Consider the following 20,720-nt stretch of genomic DNA (forward strand, 5'->3'; position numbering starts at 1 on the left):
CTCTGTACAATAGAGGTCAGTGAGTCGGCTTTTGTAAAGTGCTCAATAAAATAATAATAATAAAAAAAAAAGAAAACAGAAACATAAGCATCACTCATATAATGTAGCATTTAAACATAAAGTTGTTTTGTGTGCTGAGGAATTCGGAAACTGCAAAGCTGGTCAATGGTTTACTGTAAGTGAAGTGTCCATGCATCGTTGGAGAGGTCAATGACAGCAGTTATTTACTACGGTATTGTTCTAACAAAGTACCAGTATTGCCAGCATAGGCGTAGCTAGAACTTTATATTTGGGTGTGCACAATGAAAAAAATGAGGTCTTGTACCTTTTTAATAGCATATTTTGCAACACAATCACTTTGCTCTTTAACTGCACTGATGTTTGTAAAGGAATATAATTCACTAAATGACAGTGTTGAAAATTTCTGAATATATGTAGTAGAAAAAAATCAAATTGCATAGAAATTACACACACACAAAATGTTCATAAATGTTACAAACAAATACATCAAAATACATGTCATCTATAACAAAGGACGTCTGTCAAAAGGTACAATGTTCTTAAACTCATCAATAACTTCATTTACATCAATAGACTAAGCTTTTTCCTTTTCCACAAATAGCAAGAGCATGGCTTCCAATCTATCCTGCTTCTGAGTTGCTCTTAATTTAGTTTTAACTTGGGTAAGTTTGGAGAAAGCTCTCTCTCACACGTGCAGCTTGTGACAGGTAGTATAGAAGAAAAGTGCTGTAGTACAGAGTAGAATGCAGTAAATATCTTCTTTCTCCAAAGACATCAAAAAATCGAAAATCTATAAACACTAGTTTCATCAGCGAAAATGCACACGTTTGTACCAAGTAATGACATTTTCAACTTCTTATAAACTGCTTATTTTATCTCTTATTGAAATATCTGTCTTTAATTCTCTTTGATAAAGCAGCCCATTAGGGTGTGCCTAGACACACCCGGCACACCCCATAGCTACGCGTATGATTGCCAGTACTTACAGTCACCTCTTTGTTGTAACAACCCCATTGACTTCCAATGAGATTATTTCAACATAGAAGACTCCATGACTGCATGACTGTATGTCTATGTGCCTTAAATTGGAAGCAATTTTTTTCTCAACAGCTGAAGCAATAATTAGATGCACCTTACATAGTGGTATCTTGGATTCGAAGAAATATGGTGTTCTTGTTAGATGTGTGTATGCATGCTTCTTATTACATTATTTTAAATTTCTGTTATCGTGCTGTAAAATGTATTTACCACATTCTATGTTCATGATTTTTCAAATAAATAAAATAGTAATTTTGTTGTAGTTCAATGCTTAACAGCCATTTTTTATTGTTGCAGATTGTCTGTTGAAAAGGCACTAGCAAAACCATTATATTTTCAGGGGCGGAGGTTAATAGTTAAAAGACGTCAGGTTCGAGAAAGAACAAATGGTATGTTATAATTCATATTTTAGTAAGGATTTAAAATTTTTCCATGTGTGTGACTTTTGAGCCAGTTCAGTTTTACTTTTTGCATAAAGATGTTGAAGTTAGGGATGTGCCGAAGCCGATTACAGATGTATGAAAATCGGCCGAAATTGACACATCGGCATCGGTATCGGAATCGGCAAAAATCCGATATTTAAACCGGTACAGATTATACTAGAGTTTTTACCTTCTAAGTTTTATATTCTAATTTTGTAAGATTTATTCAAAATTTGGTTATGATTCGTCATTATTGTAGAGTTTTTGTAATAAAATTATTGCAAACTCATTCAGAGGATCAACCTAACTATAAATCGGAAATAAAACAGTACATTGCTGAACCAGGATCTGCTGTTGTATTGGAAATTCAAAAAATAATATTCAAACCTGAAGCAAGTCCTGAGAAAATACTTGGGCATACGTGCTGCATCAGTATTCAGTGATTGAGTGTTCAGTGTTTCTGAACAGATTTGAGATAAGAGAAGAAGTAGCTTACTTCCTGAAGTGCTTCCAAATCTCGTGTTTCTGAAGTTGAATCTGGCAGAACAGGAATTCATTTTGCATTTCAAAGAACTGCTTGTGTACTAATTGTAAAATATCTTGAGAATCCATGTTCTTCTTAAAGGTTCACATAACCACCTTTTGTAGATGCAAATGTACATTCGCATCTCTTGAGAATATATATATATATACATATGATATGCCATAGAAATGTACATAGCAAATTTATTTTTGTCATGCTGAAAATAACATCCCATTTCTGTTTAATAATCTTATGTATCGGAATCGGTTAAATATCGGCATCGGTATCGGTTCCAAAAATTATCGGTGAGTACATCGGCATCGGTAAATTTTCAGCTTCGTCACATCCCTAGTTGAAGTGTATGAAGTCTTAATATAAATCAAGAGCTTTTAATCATTCTCATTTCAATTGTTGTTTCTTTCAACAAAGGGAAGGGATGTCTGTTGGGACTCTCAGTTTGACAGCATTGGAATCTTGTACAGGATGCAGCATAAGAATGTGATGGTTTTCAAAATGCTGCTGCAGCTGTTGGTATTGAATTGTGGGAGTAGTGCTTTGTGACTACAAGGGTAGTTGTTTATAAATTTGGCCATGGGCTGAACAAGAGGTGACAAGTGTCGACATCCGCTCTAAGTCAGCAGGGGCAAAGTTCTAATGTCATGAACCAATGGATTTTTAAAGTTTTTTCTTCTTCTTCTTCTAATTACTAAAATATAAAATGAACAAGACGCAACCCAACTTATATTGAACAAAACAAAATATATGATTCATAACTCTACCATTCTTACTTTCCAAGATATTATATTTTATTTATATCAGTATATAATTGCAACTTTCATGCTGAAAAGTCTGACATTGAGTTAAGTACTGCATGGAAGCGCTTTCGCTCCCTTGTACTTGTTTGAGGCTCCCACGCTGAAGCATTTATGAGATGAATTTCAAAAGAAAGGTCCGATTATTTATAAAAAGTGACTGGCAACAGTGATCGGATCACGCCTGCACATTAACATGAACTAGTCCATTGGCAACCTATCAATCATATTTTCCCAAGTCAGCTGTTGGTTATCGTGTGAGTTAGAGCATGTTAAAAAATGTACATGGTTAAACAATCCCGCCAGTTGAGAACTACGGTCTGTGATTTGATTTCTTATTGCCAAAGGTCACAATGTTGCCTAAATTCACCGAAAATCATGTGAAGTGTATGGTCCGAGTGTAATGAGTGCAGGTAAAGTACGGCAATGGTTCCCTCGAATGGGAACATTTTGATCGCTCCCCTTATAGTCAAGACCTTACACCTAGTAACTATTGTACCTTCCTGTACATTAAAAAGTGGCTTGCATCTCGATGATTTGAAGGAAGTGAGGTGTTGAAAACAACAGTTGGATTTGCTGAACTTCCAGGCAACGAACTTCTATGCAGAGGATATAAAAATGCTTGTTCAATGGTAGCCAAATTGCTTGGAAAATAATGTTGACTATGTTGAGAAATGAAGTAGATATGTACGTGTTTGTAACTACCAAAATGCACCTCGTACAATGTAATATCATTTTGACCTGGCAATAATCGTAGACACAAATAAGTATACATCCTGGCAGTTTCAGCTCACAATCATCTTTTTCATATAATATCACTATATTTTTGTGCCTGAGTGGTTAGCAGATCGCATTACGATGCCAGGGATCCTGGGTTCGAATCCTGGCCTGGGCATGGATGTTTGTGAGTGTTCATTCATCATGTCATCACTCATCCCCATCTTTGCAAATTAGCCAAAAGTGGCACAAAAGTGAAGTAAAATAAAGCAAATGAATCAATCAATCATATATCACTGTATTGGTAAGAATAAAAACTACATGGAGAGAATGACTATGTTTACTTGACTTTAAATTTCACTGCATCTTTCACCTCATGATCCATGTTTGAGGACCCACTTCCACAGACAAATCATGTTTATATGTGTACTACTGGGATTCGATTGAAAATTCTGGTAAGCTGATTGATATGATTGTAGAGAAATACCTACATACCAATAGTAATTAATAGTTTGAATAACTTTGTTATTATTTATCTTGTAGTTTATGACTGTTACAAGCATAAAAACACAATTTTTGTTGTAATGTGTCAGAAAAACACATGCCCCATTTATCATTTATTTATTTTCAGTTTGATTACTTAATGGTACAATTTGTTTTTGATTACTTAATAGTACAATTTGTTTCAATTTTCAAGCATTGGTTTCCAATATGTGTGGTCATCAGCAAGACTTTTGATATCGGTTCAAAGTGGTAACGACTCACCCTTAGTTATTATAAAGTCATTTGTAGAATTATAGAGTTATTGGTTCAACCTTTGGTAGTCATGACAGGATGTCGACCAGTCTGGAAATCCTGGAAAAATCAGGAAATGTAAGGGAAATTTATTATGTTCCTGGAAAATTAATATTTTTGTAGTAGTGTACTAAAAGTTGGTTTTTGAACAAAGAAAAAATGGGACAAGCTAGAAATTTTAAATTTGGTATGAATAAACTATAATTCAGTTTGAATAATGTCGGTAGTTACAGTAGAAATTCCATATTACATACTCTAGGAAAAGGAGTCATATTTTGAGCTTTTTATCAAGTAGAAATCTCCTACAGTACATGTTGCAATTTTTGGGTTATGTTTGGTTGATATCAGGATTAATACATATATTACTAACTTTACTACAAATGTGTATTATTTATGCTATGTTTGTTATGATTTTTTGCCATTTGTTTATCATTAGTCAATATGTGGCAAGTAATAGGTAAAAGGTAACCTCTGATACCCCTTTCCAGCAGTCAATTTCTGTTCAGTTTCCGTTCTTGTTATTGCTTTCAAAATGCGAAGTGACTATTCTAAAAACTTGGTTATGTGGTATTCTAAGTCTTAAAATGTGGTGACCATCTTACACACACATTTAAATACATGAATTGCCTTAGTGAGTTGGTCTGGAATTAATTTTTTTTGGTACTTTGACTAGAAAATCTGGAAAAGTCACGGAATTTGGCTTTTACAAACTTTTTTGTAGACAGCCTCCATAACGCTTCCTCTTGGTTTTGAATAGGTACTTTAATTAATGCATCTGTATGCTACAGTATTTTTTGCTTACTTCTTAATATTTCTGTTGCAGTAACGATTGAAGGCAAGAAAGTGCCATTAGAGTATCCCGAGGTTGCTGATATTCTTGCATCCCAGCACAGCATTGATGACCAAATCCAAGCTTTGGTAACAGAAATTGAACAGACGAATGAAGAAATTCAGAAGCAAGCATTGTTGTGCGTAACATTAGAAGAATTGTTCAGAGAACATTTTCCTGCATGTTCTGCTCATCCGTTTGGCTCTAGTTTGACTGGCCTTGCTTTCAAGGGTAGTGACATAGACCTGTACATGGATCTAGGTGAGCTGCATTTGAATGCTTCGGTATAAATCTTTCATGGCTTAATTTGCTATGTTATGGTCATACAAGTACAAATCTCAAATTTGTACCCAAAAGTGGTGTTATTTTTGTCAAAATTTGCATTTTTATTTTATCACCCAAATATAGTGAAAATTATGCTTCCAGCTCTCCTAAGGGCATAACTTTAGTAATAACTAGGATTGAACTGATACTGATGCCAGTTTGTCGATATTGGAAAGTATCGGTTGGAATGTATTTACCAGTAGAAGCCTACACCTTTCCGATATTTTGGTCTTTCGCTGGCCCTGAAAAATGCCACATGACACTTTCACGGAGCCTAATTATCTTGTAAATTATACATACTTTGAAGCTTCTTTTTATTTTACACCAGGTTTGTGGACTTTTATGATTACATAACATGTAATATAATATTCTGATGCACTAAATTATTTTCTTGAATTATTAATTAAAATTCTTGAATGTTTTAGAGAAAAAACTTTTGGTAAATTTATACATATGATTGGATTGGAATACTTACACTGTATTCTTAACATAATTTTCACAATTTTTGATCATCAGTATCAGTTCATAATTGGGAAAAGAGACACACGGTAGTATATAAATACGGAGAAACTAGTACTCACTTTATTCGTGAAACTGTTTTTTCTTCTACGTTCTATTAATTTTAGTGGATGGTGGCAGTGGCCACTGAAATTAATAGAACGTAGAAGAAAAAACAGTTTTGCGGATGAAGTGAGTACTAGTTTCTCTGTATTTATCAGTATCGATAGGATTTCGGTAATAGTATTGCCATCAGTATGCAGTATTGGTTCAAAGTGGTTTCAGCTTGGCCCTAATAAACACTTTCATGCATTTCACTAAGTAACTGAAGTCAAGTTTTAGCATGTACTTCCTGTTTTACTCTAGCTTTTGCCACATCATGTGGCTTCTTCAGGAGATAAGACAAGAATTGTCAAAGTTGGATTAAAAAGATTAAAATTGAAGTTAAAAGACAATGCAGTGTGTCCTGTCACTGCTTCCTATTCCATCTCTGGCTGGCAACTTTCTTTTCCATGTTTTAAACTTTGACTATTCTTGTCTTATCTCTTGAAGAAGCTAAAACAGGAAGTAGATGCCAAAACTTGGCTTCAGTTACTTGTGAAATGATGACATGCGGTGTAAGTTATGCCTTATCTTTCGTGCATTTGTTGTGACTGTAGAAATCTACAAAACAGATAACGTTACTATTAACTCAATGAAGTAACAAATATGTCCCCCAATGCGACTTGGTATTGTTGTAGGAATATACAGTACTACTGTTACATACTACATTTCGTTCACCTTGGTCTATTGTGGTGGCCAGAGTGAGGGCCAGATAATGATTTTTTCTGTAAAATGCATATGCCTGGTAAGTTACTGTCCCAGGAGGCTAACAAGACAGGAGAGGCTCCCATCTGCTACATGCTAAATTATTTTATTTCATAATAACTAGCAGCCCATTTAACCCTGAACTTTACAAGTTGAAAAGTTGAAGATTACAAGTTGAAAAGTTGAAAATGTTTCTTCAAGCTTTCATAGACCTGGGAGAGCACACTGTCAATCTGTTGATCTATGGATCACTGTTCTACACTGGTCAAAACAATTAGGGGAGCAAGCAAGAAATCCCAAAACCAAAGTTGGAAAGTCAAAAGTAGCAATGTATGTTGATGAAGTGAGTGTGTCCTCAACCAGTACAATTCATGTGTGATGAATCATCAGCATGAAGAGCTCTCTCGTGACACCATAAGGCACGTGGCAGAATTTGTGATATGAGGCGCAATCACGAGGTCACTTGGGAACACCGGTTGTGTGGTGCTGGCAGACCGTAAGTGAAGGTGGGATTCAGTTGAGTAGTGTTGAATAGGAACGATAGCCATTGGGAGGATGGAAGCAGGGCAAACACAACGTGAGGTGGCTGCAGCCCTTGGTGTGTCACGCAGTGTCATTTCCAGGTTGTGGACACAATTTCAACAGACAGGTACAGTACGAAGAAGGCCTGGGCAAAGTCACTCACGGTCAACAACAGTTAGGGAAGACCGGTACTTAGCATTGTCGGCTCGCGGGAATAGGGAGCAAACTGCAACTGACTTGCAACGTGGCCTTGTTTTGGCAACAGGATGAAGAGTCTCGGGCCAAACTGTACGAAATCGCCTGCGGGAAAGGGGTCTTTATGCAAGAAGACCAATGGTGTGTGTCCCTCTGAATGCCCAACACCGTAGGGCCCGCAGACAGTGGGCTGTGGAACATCGTGAGTGGGGACATGGAGAGTGGAGTTCAGTTCTCTTCTCGGATGAGTCACGTTTCAGTCTCCAGTCAGATAATCGACGCATTCTCATCTGGAGGGAACGCGGGACTTGCAATTATCCCACACATGTGCACGAAGTGTCTCAGTATGGTGGGGGTGGCTTAATGGTATGGGCTGGGATCAGTGTTGGTTGACGTACCCCCCTGCACATTATCCGGAACTGTACTTTGACAGCCTTACGGTACCGGGAAGAGATCCTCAGGCCTCATGTTGTCCCAATGGCTGCAGATATCGGTGATCGTTTCATTTTTGTGGACGATAATGGCCGACCTCACCAAACACGTCTGGTTGACGCCATGCTACGGGATGAGGGTATCGAACGAATGGTATGGCCAGCATCCTCCCCAGACTTGGATCCCATTGAACATGTGTGGGACACACTCGGAAGATGCATTGCTGCTCGGCCAGCCCCACCTACAACTCTGCAACAGTTGGAAATGGCCCTTCTGGAGGAATGGGTGAATATCCCGCAGGCTGTCGTTGATAACCTTATTGGTTCCATGCAAAACAGATGTGCAGCTGTCATAGCAGTTCATGGCGACCACACGCCTTATTAGAGGTATGGATCTGTTGCGTATCTGTCCATTTCTGTTGTCTTATCACCGTGCTGTTCTGATTTTGTGCAGAACCTTGCAGAAATCACCCCTAGAACTCTGTTGTGCTAATGACTCAATAGACATGTATTGTACTGGTTGAGGACACACTCACCTAATCAAAATACATTGCTACTTTTGACTTACCAACTTTGGTTTTGGGATTTCTTGCTTGCTCCCCTAATAATTTTTTTGACCAGTGTAGATACAATGGGACTCGATGCACTAATGACATGCCACTTAAATAAAAACTGTCAGGCAGGCTTTGGCTCTCAAAAAGAATATGTATTACACCATAAAATCTAGTTTTAGAATATATCATAAAGCTTCTGTATGAAATGTTTGCATTTGAAATTCGTATCGCCAGTGTTCCAAAAATATTAATAAGAGAGATTTTTTTTTTTCTTTCAGGTGTAATGCAAAATGATAATACTGATACATCAGATCCATCATCCAGTGCATCTGCACAGGAAGAACTTATCAGAAAGGGAAAGCGGATATTATATAGGTTGCCAGAGTTTAAAAATATCATTGCTATACCTAAAGCACGTACACCGATTATAAAGTTTTCACATTTACCAACACAGATCAACTGTGACCTTAACTTTAAAAATGGAATGGGTGTTCTTAATTCCAAATTAATTATGTATTACATTTCATTGGATGTGAGAATTCGCCCTTTGTTGATGGTCATCAAATACTGGGCAAAGAAAAATGAGCTGTCAGGGAGGGGAGGAATCACCAACTATGCTCTGGCAATGCTTGTGTTGTTTTATCTTCAGTCTCTTGATAATCCTGTAATACCTACCGTCACACATCTACAGAAGCTCTGTCCTGTCAAGACAATTGTGGATGGGTGGGAGTGTAGTTTTAACACTGACAGTTCTCTCTTGCCCCCAGTCACCAACAAAGACAGTGTTCTTCAGTTGCTTTTGGGGTTTTTCAAGTTTTACTCGTCTTTTGATTTTGGTATGAAAGTAATCTGCCCATTTAGTGGGAAGGCTGCAATGAAAACTTACTTTACAAATATTGGTGGTGTTGACTTACCAGAAGAAATCGTCAAATATAGAACCACAATAAGCAATTTAAATGCCCTGCCTCTTCGAGTGAACACTGCAATGTGCGTGCAAGACCCATTTGAATTGAACTATACTCTTACAGGAAATATGGGGGTTAAAGCTGTTGAACGATTCCAGGCATATTGCTTGCTTGCAGGCAAAATATGCCAGAGTCTTCTTGAAAAAGTGGAAGACAAGGGTTTGCTGAAGCTCTTTGACGAGAGCGCAAAGCTGCCTCCATTGGATGCTCACTCCAACAAGAGTGTCATTAGAGGTCAGTCATTGGAAATAACGATACCTGTGAGTAGTTACTTTGCTGGAATTGTAACTAACACAGGTGAAACGTCGACTGAAATATGTAATCTTTTGACTACCGAGGAGAGGATAAAAGAGGGGTGGTACACAATGGTTTTTGAAATACTGAAAGATATCTTCGTTAAAATATTGCAGATGGAGCATGAAAGTGACGTGCAAAACTTGCCTGTTCCTACTGAAAATAACAAAATACCCAAACTAGAAGGACAGGCTGATGTACGTGGAAATGTGCAACAGGCAAATAGTGACAATACGGAAGTGAAAACTCTGCATTTCAAAGGATTCTATCCATTATGGGAAAGTCGGAAAAAAGCACACAAGGAATTCTTTTTTCCTCCCGAATTGCCTCCGATTGAGAAGGAGCAGCACGTTTCGGATTACATGGTAAACATAATTTTCAAGGACACTAAAAGTAAGGAACCCTTAGTTGATTTTGTGTGTAGATTTCATCAGAAACACGATCCAACTCATATCTTGTTGGAATTTGTGGATTGTGGTTCTCAGAAACATGCCTTAAAACAGATGTATGTTTTCATGCAGACCAACGTGCCAAGTATAATTGAGAGATCTATTAAATTCAGGTATGATCAGAAGAAAAATGCAAATGCCGACACAAAAAATTGATATGATATAAATGTACTTTTATAATCTTTTTTTTTTTTTTTTGCTTTTTTGTTTACATGTAACAAATTTCAAATTAGCAGTAAAATGCACAGTACATTAAAGAAAGTGATGAAAGCTCTCGTAACCAATGCTATCAGGAAGATAAATGGTTGGTAATAAGCAGTATGGTTTAAAGGATACTGTTAAGTATTGCTATTTTGCTAGTAAAGACCAGTTGTTTTGAACACCTGTTGCAGGGAGTACTGTATCAGTAATGAAACTTATTTTTCTATGCTTTTTTTGTGGACTTTCTTTTTTTAAAATCATATTAGACCACGAGTAAATTAGTTTCCAACTTTCACATTTGTTAAAGTTATCAAATTCTTTTACTCTGCTTCAAGTTACTCGATATGTATTTTATGTAAATTACTTGGCATAGAAAACTGTTTTATATGTCTTAAGAAAAATTGTTTTTCTTAATTTATTCACAAAAATATCTTACTCAAAACATTTGGATAAGTTCAGTTACATAATTCTGATGCTGCATAACATACATACATACATACATTCTGTTGTATTTACTTTACTATACTTACTTTATTCATTAATGGCAGGTGGTTAAATAATACATAAATAGAACAGAAATGAAACCTTGTATATACACACACACACACCTATTCAGTATCGTTGTTGCACAATTTTGATAGAACATAAATATCTGGGGATTCGTAAGTTTTTACATATTTTATATGTATACTCAACCCTGCGAGCAGATAACATGTTCACACATGTATAACGCTAAGGAAAACAGTATATACGTATTTAGTTCCCTTTGGCATAGATACATTGCTGCCAACATTGTGCCAAAATGGGAGTCATGCTGAAAGAAGTGCCATGGCTGTGACACTAAGAACTCATCCAGTGTGTGATGCACATCTCTGGTTTTCAAATTACCTACCCAACAGAAAGTGATACAGAAATTACCTACCCACAGAAAAAGGTGAATATATTGGGGAGAGGGGTGGTGAATACAGAGAATGAGGAATCAGGAATGGGGCATCCACATATCTAACTTTTGACCTTACCTATTGCTAAACACCGAACCATGGTAGAGGGATGCACATACAACCTTTCAGCTATTTCATGTGCACTTTACTGGTAGTCAGCATCCATGGGCCATTATCTGATCCAATTGCCGCATTTGTTTCCTGCTGCAGTTCAAACACACAGCTAAAAATCACCCTAATTGGAGTAGTGTCTGTGTATCAGTTTGACAGGCCACTAATGCACAAGAGTGCATCTCAACCATCACACAACCAGGACAACTTATCACTCGTCTGTTTACCAAGTAATGTGCGACATCGGAGTGTCATGAAAACAGATGTTTGAAATGCACCTATCCATTACTTTTCTACTATTTTAAATGAATCACGACAACTAACTTGTTTCTGAAATACTGTCACTTTATTATAAATAAAAAGTATAGTTTTTATGCAATCATCCATACACTAAGTCCACCATATTGAAAAATGGCAGACAAATAGTTTTCACGAAATAAGGGAACTATAGTTTATAACAAGCTGAAATTTGGTATTGTTACTTACGTGAAATGAGTATCTATTTTGTGCAACGACATTTTGGAACAACTGTTTCCTTCTTCAGAACCTGAACCTGAAGAAGGAAACAGTTGTTTCCAAAACGTCATTGCACAAAATAGATACTCATTTCACGTAAGTAACAAAGTTTTGTATTTTTAATTCATTGAAAATATGAAATACGAATTAATATATATAAAGTGAGTAAGTCGCAGTGAACTGAAATTTGGTTCATAGCTTCCTTATAATATTAATAATAACATATCAAGAGTCAGTGGTGATCACCCTGCTGCTAAGTATGCCATATTGAAAAATGGCGGATAAATTCAAGTTTTCCGAAATAAAGGAACTAATTGACAATTGCTTGGTGTTTGATGCATATCTTTCTTGTAAACTAGTAACATCAATTACAACATATTGTTTTCTGCAGATCATTGGCACAGTAGGTAAAGGTGCCATATTGGAAGCATGGCAGATAATTTTAATATTTCGCATGATAATCGAATTGACTTATAACAGAATGGAATTTGACAAATGTGTTTGGTATGGAAGGTATCACAACATTCTATAACATTTGCCATCTCATCAGGTGGGATATTGTTTTCACATGTCTCGTTCTGTTCACAAACTAAATCAGATTGTCTTCACAAACTAAATCAGATTGTCACTATCATAATGTACACCTGGTAACACACCACGAAAGACATGTCTGAATGAAAGATTTTTTTTATATATTGCGGACTTAACGTATGGGTGATCGCCAGGAACTTTTGATATGTTGTTATTAATATTATAAGGAAGCTATTCACCAAATTTCAGCTTGTTATGAATTATAATTCCCTTATTTTGTGGAAACTATTTGTCTGCCATTTTTCAATATGGAGGACTTTGCATACGGATGATCACAGGGGACTTTTTATATGTTTGATATTAGTGCTATAAAGACATTACATACCAAATTTCAGTTTGTTATGAATTAGATCCTTTATTTTTCTTCTTTTGACTGCACTATCACTTATTCATTATTGGAGTCCTTTACCTTTTCTGACGTACTTACTTGCACTTTGTGCAAAATAGTCCAGTTCATGTACAGGGAGGGCGAAAAGTCCCTTTACATGTTAATAACATAGTACAGTTAGACATATAGATAGACATTGTTATGAATACAAAACAGTATATTTTTTAAATTTCAACATTTATTTTGAATAAACAATGTCTGGTTAACATTAACATTTATTGTGAATAACATATTAACATTGTTACAAAGGTTCAAGGTTCATTGATCAACAACGTCAGTGTGCATCCGCTGCAGCATATCAGGTGTGATCCTTTCAAATGCCATGCGAACTCAGTCTTTCAGTTGATCGTCGTTTACAAACGTCTTCTTTTATTATGCCCCATGGTGCATTGTCTGGTGTGGTGAGGTCTGGGCTTCGTGGAGGCCATGGCAACGGTGTTGGAAGGTCTCGTGATCCACGTCCAATCCAGTGGTTGGGAAACAGTTCATTTAGCCGTTTGCGGACACTCACAGCAAAATGTGATGGAGTGCCGTCTTGTTGAAGTGTAACGATGTCAGCTATTCCTGTTGCCGTTAATTATGGAAGCAACCACGTGTTAATCATGTGAAGATAGCTGTGCTGTGCTGGTTCACAGGACCACAAAAGTAATATGGTCCAAGCAAATGGTCTGCCGTTATCCCTGCCCAAATCATAACATGCGGCGGATTGCACTCGATTTCCTCATAAAGGTGCGGATTATCTTTTGCCCTAAAAAAGACGTTACAATTTTGTGAGCTACGATAAATCGCACACTCGTCAGAGAACATAACGTTTTTTTTTTGTTTTTTTTTTATCATTTGCATGCAGGAAGTGTGCGAGCATCATTTCACATGCATGCACATGTTGCTCCAAGTCACGATCACTCAACTCATTCACTGAGGATGGCCGAAAACATGAAATGTTCAAGTCTTTCCACATGTGGTCTTGCATAGTCGATCGCAGGATGCCTAATTCTGCAGACCGCTAACGGGTTGACTTCATCGGCGATCGTTCAATTGATTCCACCACAGCAGCACAAGTTTCGGTGTGAGTCGTAGGACTTCCGCTACGTGGTGCATCGAGAGCACTTTCCCTTCGTAAAGGTTTTATTCTCCCGTGCGAATAACGTTGGTCGTGATGGCGGCGGTTTTCCAAACTGCACAGCAAAGTCCCTCAAAATGTCTGTCATTGTCTTCTTTGTGTTCTGATGTTCGTGAACCCACACAGAAGCCACCAAACGGTCCTCAACAGTGAAAGCACTTGTATCCACCATGGTTTCACTCTCTCGACTGAATGCAGTGAACCACGTTCTTCTGCCACGTCCTTCCCACACAGTAACCGAAGTGAATGTGACATGTGCAGGACTCAGCTTATAGCGGGAAATTCTTATCTCAACAATCTGTAACAGAACAACAATAATCTTAATAATAAATAATAATAAAGAGTCAATCTGCTCAACAATAGTAAAAAATATACTGTTTTTGTATTGTTTTTGTATTCATAACAATGTTTATCTACATGTCTAACTGTACTATGCTATTAACATGTAAAGGGACTTTTTGCCCGCCCTGTATATTGTATTATTTTTATTTTTGGATGAGGATCATAGGCTGCATTGTATTTTGTCTTGTGCATTATCTATGAATACTTACTTTACTTGTTTAAAAAATGTAAAGCTTCAAAGGAAAGTGCAAAATTTGTAATGAGAGCAAAACATTAAATTCTTGAGTGTCTTGTGTTTTACTGCTGTAAACAGGTTATGAATTTTATGCATGTTCATATCAAGAAAGTTGATGTATAAAAGTTACTTTACACCAATTTGTCCATGATATTATGAATACAGAAATTACTATGTGATACTGACAATGCTATGAATGTAAACACAAAGAGAATGTGTTGTTGAGAATTAGAATGATCGTATGTCCTTTTAAGACAATGTTATAGGATGTATATATAAAATGCAAGAACACTTCAAATGAAACTATGACTGTAGATGTTAATAGGCTCACCATATATTATATATAGATATATATATATATTGGAATAAAGCATGGTAAGGAAGAAGCATAATGGCATGAGTAGGATAAAGTGATTTTACATTATCATGAATCAGGGGGCTCTTGATTGTACAGTATTTTTATTGATGTTCTCTAATTAACTTTGCACCAAAACTGGAAAACCTTCAGTGGGTGGTTGAAAAGAAAAATTCACATGACCCAGTAGGGTAAGAGGTTATGGTGCAAATTTGCCACATTATGTGTGGAAAAGTATGAAAAATTTAGCTGTTACCAGGAATTTTGTTGAACTAACATGTATGTTCATATCATCCGCTGTTTCACTGGAAAGTTTTCTATTCTGATGCAAATGCTGCTCTATTTTAGTGTGGTGAAAACTTCTGTTCCACACATTGCATTGTAACTAACACAATTTTGGTTGTACCATCGTCAGTGTCTTTCAGGATCTTTTCAGCATACTGCATCATATAGTCATGATTTTATATGTATTTAATTGATTTTTGTTTTAGAGCTTATAGATATTATTTGGATAGAGGGCAATAAAAGAGAGAATATGTAGATTTTATATTAAATTATAGCTTGCACTGCAAAGTAGAGATTGGTGGTAATTTTTATTATTAGTCAATAATAGAAAAATATGTGTAAAAATATAAAGGTACGTTCTTTCTCATTTAAAACATGCATTTTAGGCACCTACAAAGGATGTTCGAGTCAAACCAGAACCTTTGAGTTTCCAGAATAACAGAACACGTTTATTTTCTAGATGTAATCCCCTTTATACTAATGCACTTAATCTAGTGCATGGATACCAGCAACGTAGAAATATTGCTAGAGCCATGATCCGGCTACTTACATTTTACCTCTTCGTCTGATGAGATGCTGACCTTGAAGGAGTTTAAGGATCCAAACAGGTGGAAAATTGCTTGGAGTGAGGTCAGGATTGTAAAGAGATGTGTGACAGTAACTCCCAGCTGACTTCCTGTAGTGTGCAAAACATTGTGTGTACATGGGCGTGCATTGTCTTGCAGCACCAGAATGCCTTTAGTGATCAAACCAGGCAGTTTTTGTGATAGTTTCCAAACTTTCCACAGAAAGATGTATCTGTTCTGCAAGTTGACAAAATATTATCCATCGTTTTGGGAAGGACTGCCATGGGATTGTCATGCACAGATGTGTGGCTGGCTATCTTTAACGGTTTGCATCATTAAAATGTTTTAATCTGGCTAAGAGTCTCATCACTGTACTGTGCTTGAAGTCTTCTGTAAATTTCACTCCGTTTTACATTTCGTTCACAAGAATTTCCATCACAACATGCTATTCCAAGTTTGCCTGCGATGGTAGGGCTCCATACAGTAATAGTAGACATTTGTCTCGCATACACATACATCTGGGGGTGTTCCATTATTCTGTAAAAATTGCCCTTTGACTTGAATGAAATAAATTGTCTGTCACTGTGTGTGGTAGTGAAAGGAGCCTAATGATGTTTTGAAAAGAATGAGAACAGGAAGAGAGCTATGTAACTGAATATCTCCCTGATCTGTGCTGTATTGAACACTTCAGATCTAAATTAATTAACATGTGTGAACCTAAATATCTGTTATTACATAGAAAACCTAAACTGAGCTATATCACACTTTTGGATGAAATATACCAACCAACACATTACATGCAAAACAAGAAAGGAAAAAATATATGTTCACACAGGTGAACCAACGAATATGGATCAAATGCATGTGATGATATCTGACATGACTTGAGACAAATCATTGGTAAAGACAATGGAAGTTACATCAAAATTTTGGTAATAAAATTTGAAACGATTATTGTTGGAAGTGTGAGGAACAGCACAAATGCTTTAGAGCAAGGAGCTGTACAGTCTCCGGTGAATGCACAGCTGTGGAGAGTATTCATGAAATGTACAAAAGATGTCCAGTACGTTCATGTGTGAAGATTGTTACTTAATCTTCTGTTGCTAATACACTTTGTGCACTTAATCATGACTTATGAAGATCCATATTGGAAGGTGAAAAATAGTGCACACATTACTGCAATCTGTTGTTTTGGAAATAATATTGCCGAGCTCTTTCTACAATATCAAATGTAAATTTGTGTTGTTCCACCTTTATTTCGTGACTCACTTAGGTTAGATGTCACCCCATTTCAATCCCATCCTCATCCTGTACATATGCAAGGAACAGGATACTCGCCAGTCAAAATGAAATTGTTGACATTTTCATTTTGTATGGTCAACATCTGTTTCCTTCAAGCTGTATTTTATCATCTAAGTAAGCCCCAAGATTAGATTTCATACTTTACTATTGTGTAGAGAATACTCCAGTCAAATATTAAAGTTCGTGAGACGTGCTTTCTACAATCGACAAAATTTGAATATGGAATGAATGGCAATGCACTCCAAAGACAGATGCAAATGGACATCAAATTACAGCATGATTTTGATATGGATTTTGGTATGTCTTTACAAGCTAAAGGACAAACAAACTTTGTAAGAAAGTTCACCCATGTGAAGAAAAGCATACAAGTTTTAGAATAAGGATACACCTGTTACTTTGGTATGAAATGCAGTACTTTCCATATGTCTGAACCCATGAATTGGTTACCACATAAAATATATTTCTACATAGATAAGTACACATGATGAGTACAGATTATCCAAATATATAACTGGAATGGAAATATGTAAAGGAAGAACTATTATGATACGTTGTCGACATTTACACTGTTCATGCAGGAATAAAATATGGCAATGCCCAGACTGTAGTGATATGACATTTATCATATTTAACTTGTTTATAAATAAAACCTTTTTAAAGACTTTATTTACAGTCCTTGCCAGTTGAAATAATTTGTGAAAGAACTTATCTTTGTCAAAAGTTGAACAACTGCACAGACTCGGGAAGATGTTTCCAACAAGTGTGACATGACATAATCATCCTCAAGTGCACCACCGAATGTAAAGGAAATGCAAGGCTGGTAAAATTTTTAAATCGCTTGGTATCAATGTGAATATTCGTTTTGATATAATTATATGATTATCATCAACTATACCTCTTGCTACGTTGTTTTTTCAGGCTATGGCCTTTATGATTTAGTTATGTTTCTCTTCCAAGACACGAGTTGCAGTGCTGGATTTTTTTCTTATAGAACTTCTGGAATTCGCTTCAAGAATATTAAATTGTTTGACTATGAGAAACTATTGTGGGCAACCTTGATGCTCCTCTCATAAAGGGAAAGGTTTGCAATGAGGGGGTATGGCGAAAATAGAAACTTGACTGTTGCAGCATGTTTTGGGATGGGAACAAACTAGATCATAAAAGCTGTACACATGAAAAGGCAAAGAAAACAAAGACAAATTGATACAAAATATATACTTCCCCCACACACTATCTACCTTGACCCCACAGGGTTGTCTCCAGGCACCCCATTGGTGAGAAGTTGGGTGGATACAAAGCTTCACAGTAAAACTGTTGGATCACAGACCCTAACTGGGCCACCATCTTTATTTTCCAACATTATGTAGTAAAATTTATTACATGTGGTACACATGATGATTATGTCTGGATTTGCAATGTCACAGGGAAACCACTCTATCTTTGGTCAAGTGTGTGTTGTTAAATTTTGATGAAGGTAAATTTGCAAATGTATTTGAAGCAATGGCACATTGTATATATTATTATATCTCTATTTGTCAATTGCACCATAAAGTAAAACTGGTGAATATCAAAGAATCTGCCACAGGTTGAGGACAGAAAAACATACCTGTCATGGAAACGTATACATTACAATTAATGTAATAACTTGCTGGAGTTACATAAATATTTTGTTTGTGGTGTAAAACAAACAACATGCACACTTGTTGTGTATTTGGTCATATTTAGAGAAAATGTAAATGGATTATGAATGCATGTACAAGAGACTTATTGTCTTGGATAATAAAAACCGAAAATTGCTATGACTGTCATTTCCTACCTTACCCAAGTATTTTTCATGGTTTTGTATTGATCTAATATAATCTGTATTGAGCACCTTTTCTACAGCGCACAACACTGAATTGACATTTTAGATTTTCCAAAGTAATATTTGAAAACCAGTGAAGTTGCAACAGTGCTAGAAACATAACAACATAACTGGAAACGAGACTGGCAAACAGTTGTTATGTATAAAAATATTTTATGTAGATTGGAATGATTCACAAATGCAATTGGGTCTAGAATAGTTGCCACTGGATTTTATCAAATTAGTATTTACTTCTTATACAGGAAAGATGAAGTAAGTATTTTTACAATTTGTATCGTGAAATTCTACTTAAATAATAAAGCCTGCATCATACCCAGGATTTTGTTTTTTGGGTGAGGGCCAAATCTTAAGTAAAAGAAGAAGAATGGAAATTTGCCAGGGGAAAATAGAACAAATAACCTGCAATGTACCCATCACTTGTAAATCAATTGTGATTACTATATTCGTAAAATATAGAAAATTATCAATTTTTTGGCATTGTTTTTAATGGAATATGGATTTAAAATATCCTGAAATTAACTACACTAAAAAGCGCACAATATACTAATAATTTACTTTAATTGCAACTTAGTATGCATGAAAAAGATGTTTAGTGTCATCGTATCCATTTATAAGCATTTCATGAGTGAAATTGTATAACACCACTGGTCAACAATGATTTTGTTAAATGACTAATTTTCACTGGTTCTCATGGTTTTTGGTATGCTGATTCTGAATATGAAAACAGAATTTCTCTATTAGGCCTCATTTTTTTGTAACACATTTACAACTTTTTCTCCTTGCAGCCCATTTTTATCGTTAAACCCACGGCCATGAATTTAGGCGGGTGGTAGAAGTTTGCGCTGTTGCCATGTTTGAGCACAACCCCGTATGTTCAGACGTTTAAGAGAATGAAACATCTCGTTGTAGAGTTGGTCTTTGCAGTCCATGTGATACAAACTGGTAGTATTTGCTCGAAAGGTCAGGTAGCTCAAACTATGCAATGCAACACATTTGACCTTGCCACACACTGCATGGGAACTAGCACCTTTTGTCCCACTCTCGCTTTGCTTTTCCCATATGTGGCACCAGCACAATTCTGCCCAGCCGCCTATTTTCATGGCAGTCCATATAAGCTCTATTATAGTAACAAAAGTATAAGCATTACGAGTTCCAAAACATGAATGAAAGAGACTGTCTTCGCTTAAAAAGTTTCTGCTTAGGCCAACCATTGTTGACAACGCTGATAAAATTCTGGTTTATTGCAATCAGAATAAACAGCAGTGGTAACATTTCAGTTGAAATCCAGTTTTCTTGTGTTTGTTACAGAAATAAGTTTGTTCGCACTAATTTGTGCATATTTTGTTATATACAGTGTGTATATATTTAAAAATGCCTCATAAGTGTGTTAACCACAAAACAATTTTTAATGTAATTTGCGGTATCAACTTGGAAATCTCAAAAACTAAACACAACTCCAGTGGTTAGGAAATCACATGAACTTTATTTGGCTGCAAAATAGGAAATAGGTGACTAGGATAAATCTTGGACCCCTCATATCAGCTATGATTTATCTGTTATACTGTGATGGGTGGCTGAAAGGGTTTGTCATATGCCATTCAGAGTGCCTGTGGTTTTGAGAAAAACGTTGAACCACTCAATGTATTGCTATTTTTGCATTACAAAAATCTCTGGAATAACTGCGAAGACTAGGCATAACGTTAAATC

The 20,720-nt window shown here is 36.2% G+C and overlaps 1 protein-coding gene across 2 annotated transcripts in view; it reads left to right on the forward strand.

Moving 5' to 3' along the window:
• LOC145978835 (speckle targeted PIP5K1A-regulated poly(A) polymerase-like) overlaps positions 1-12,003 on the forward strand; it is a 45,448-nt gene extending 33,445 nt beyond the window's left edge. Inside the window, exons 4-6 of one of the 2 annotated variants that reach the window (XM_083111713.1) lie at positions 1,357-1,448; positions 5,152-5,418; positions 8,767-12,003. In XM_083111713.1, coding sequence (XP_082967839.1) covers positions 1,357-1,448; positions 5,152-5,418; positions 8,767-10,352 — 1,945 coding nt within the window. In that variant the 3' untranslated portion in view covers positions 10,353-12,003. Of the gene's footprint in view, positions 1-1,356; positions 1,449-5,151; positions 5,419-8,766 lie in introns of those variants that run through there. The other variant, XR_014440750.1, reaches the window with a different exon arrangement.
• The last annotated feature ends 8,717 nt before the right edge of the window (positions 12,004-20,720 follow it).

Source organism: Lepisma saccharinum, chromosome 25, assembly GCF_977018435.1.
Source record: "Lepisma saccharinum chromosome 25, izLepSacc3.1, whole genome shotgun sequence".
NCBI lineage: Eukaryota > Metazoa > Arthropoda > Insecta > Zygentoma > Lepismatidae > Lepisma > Lepisma saccharinum.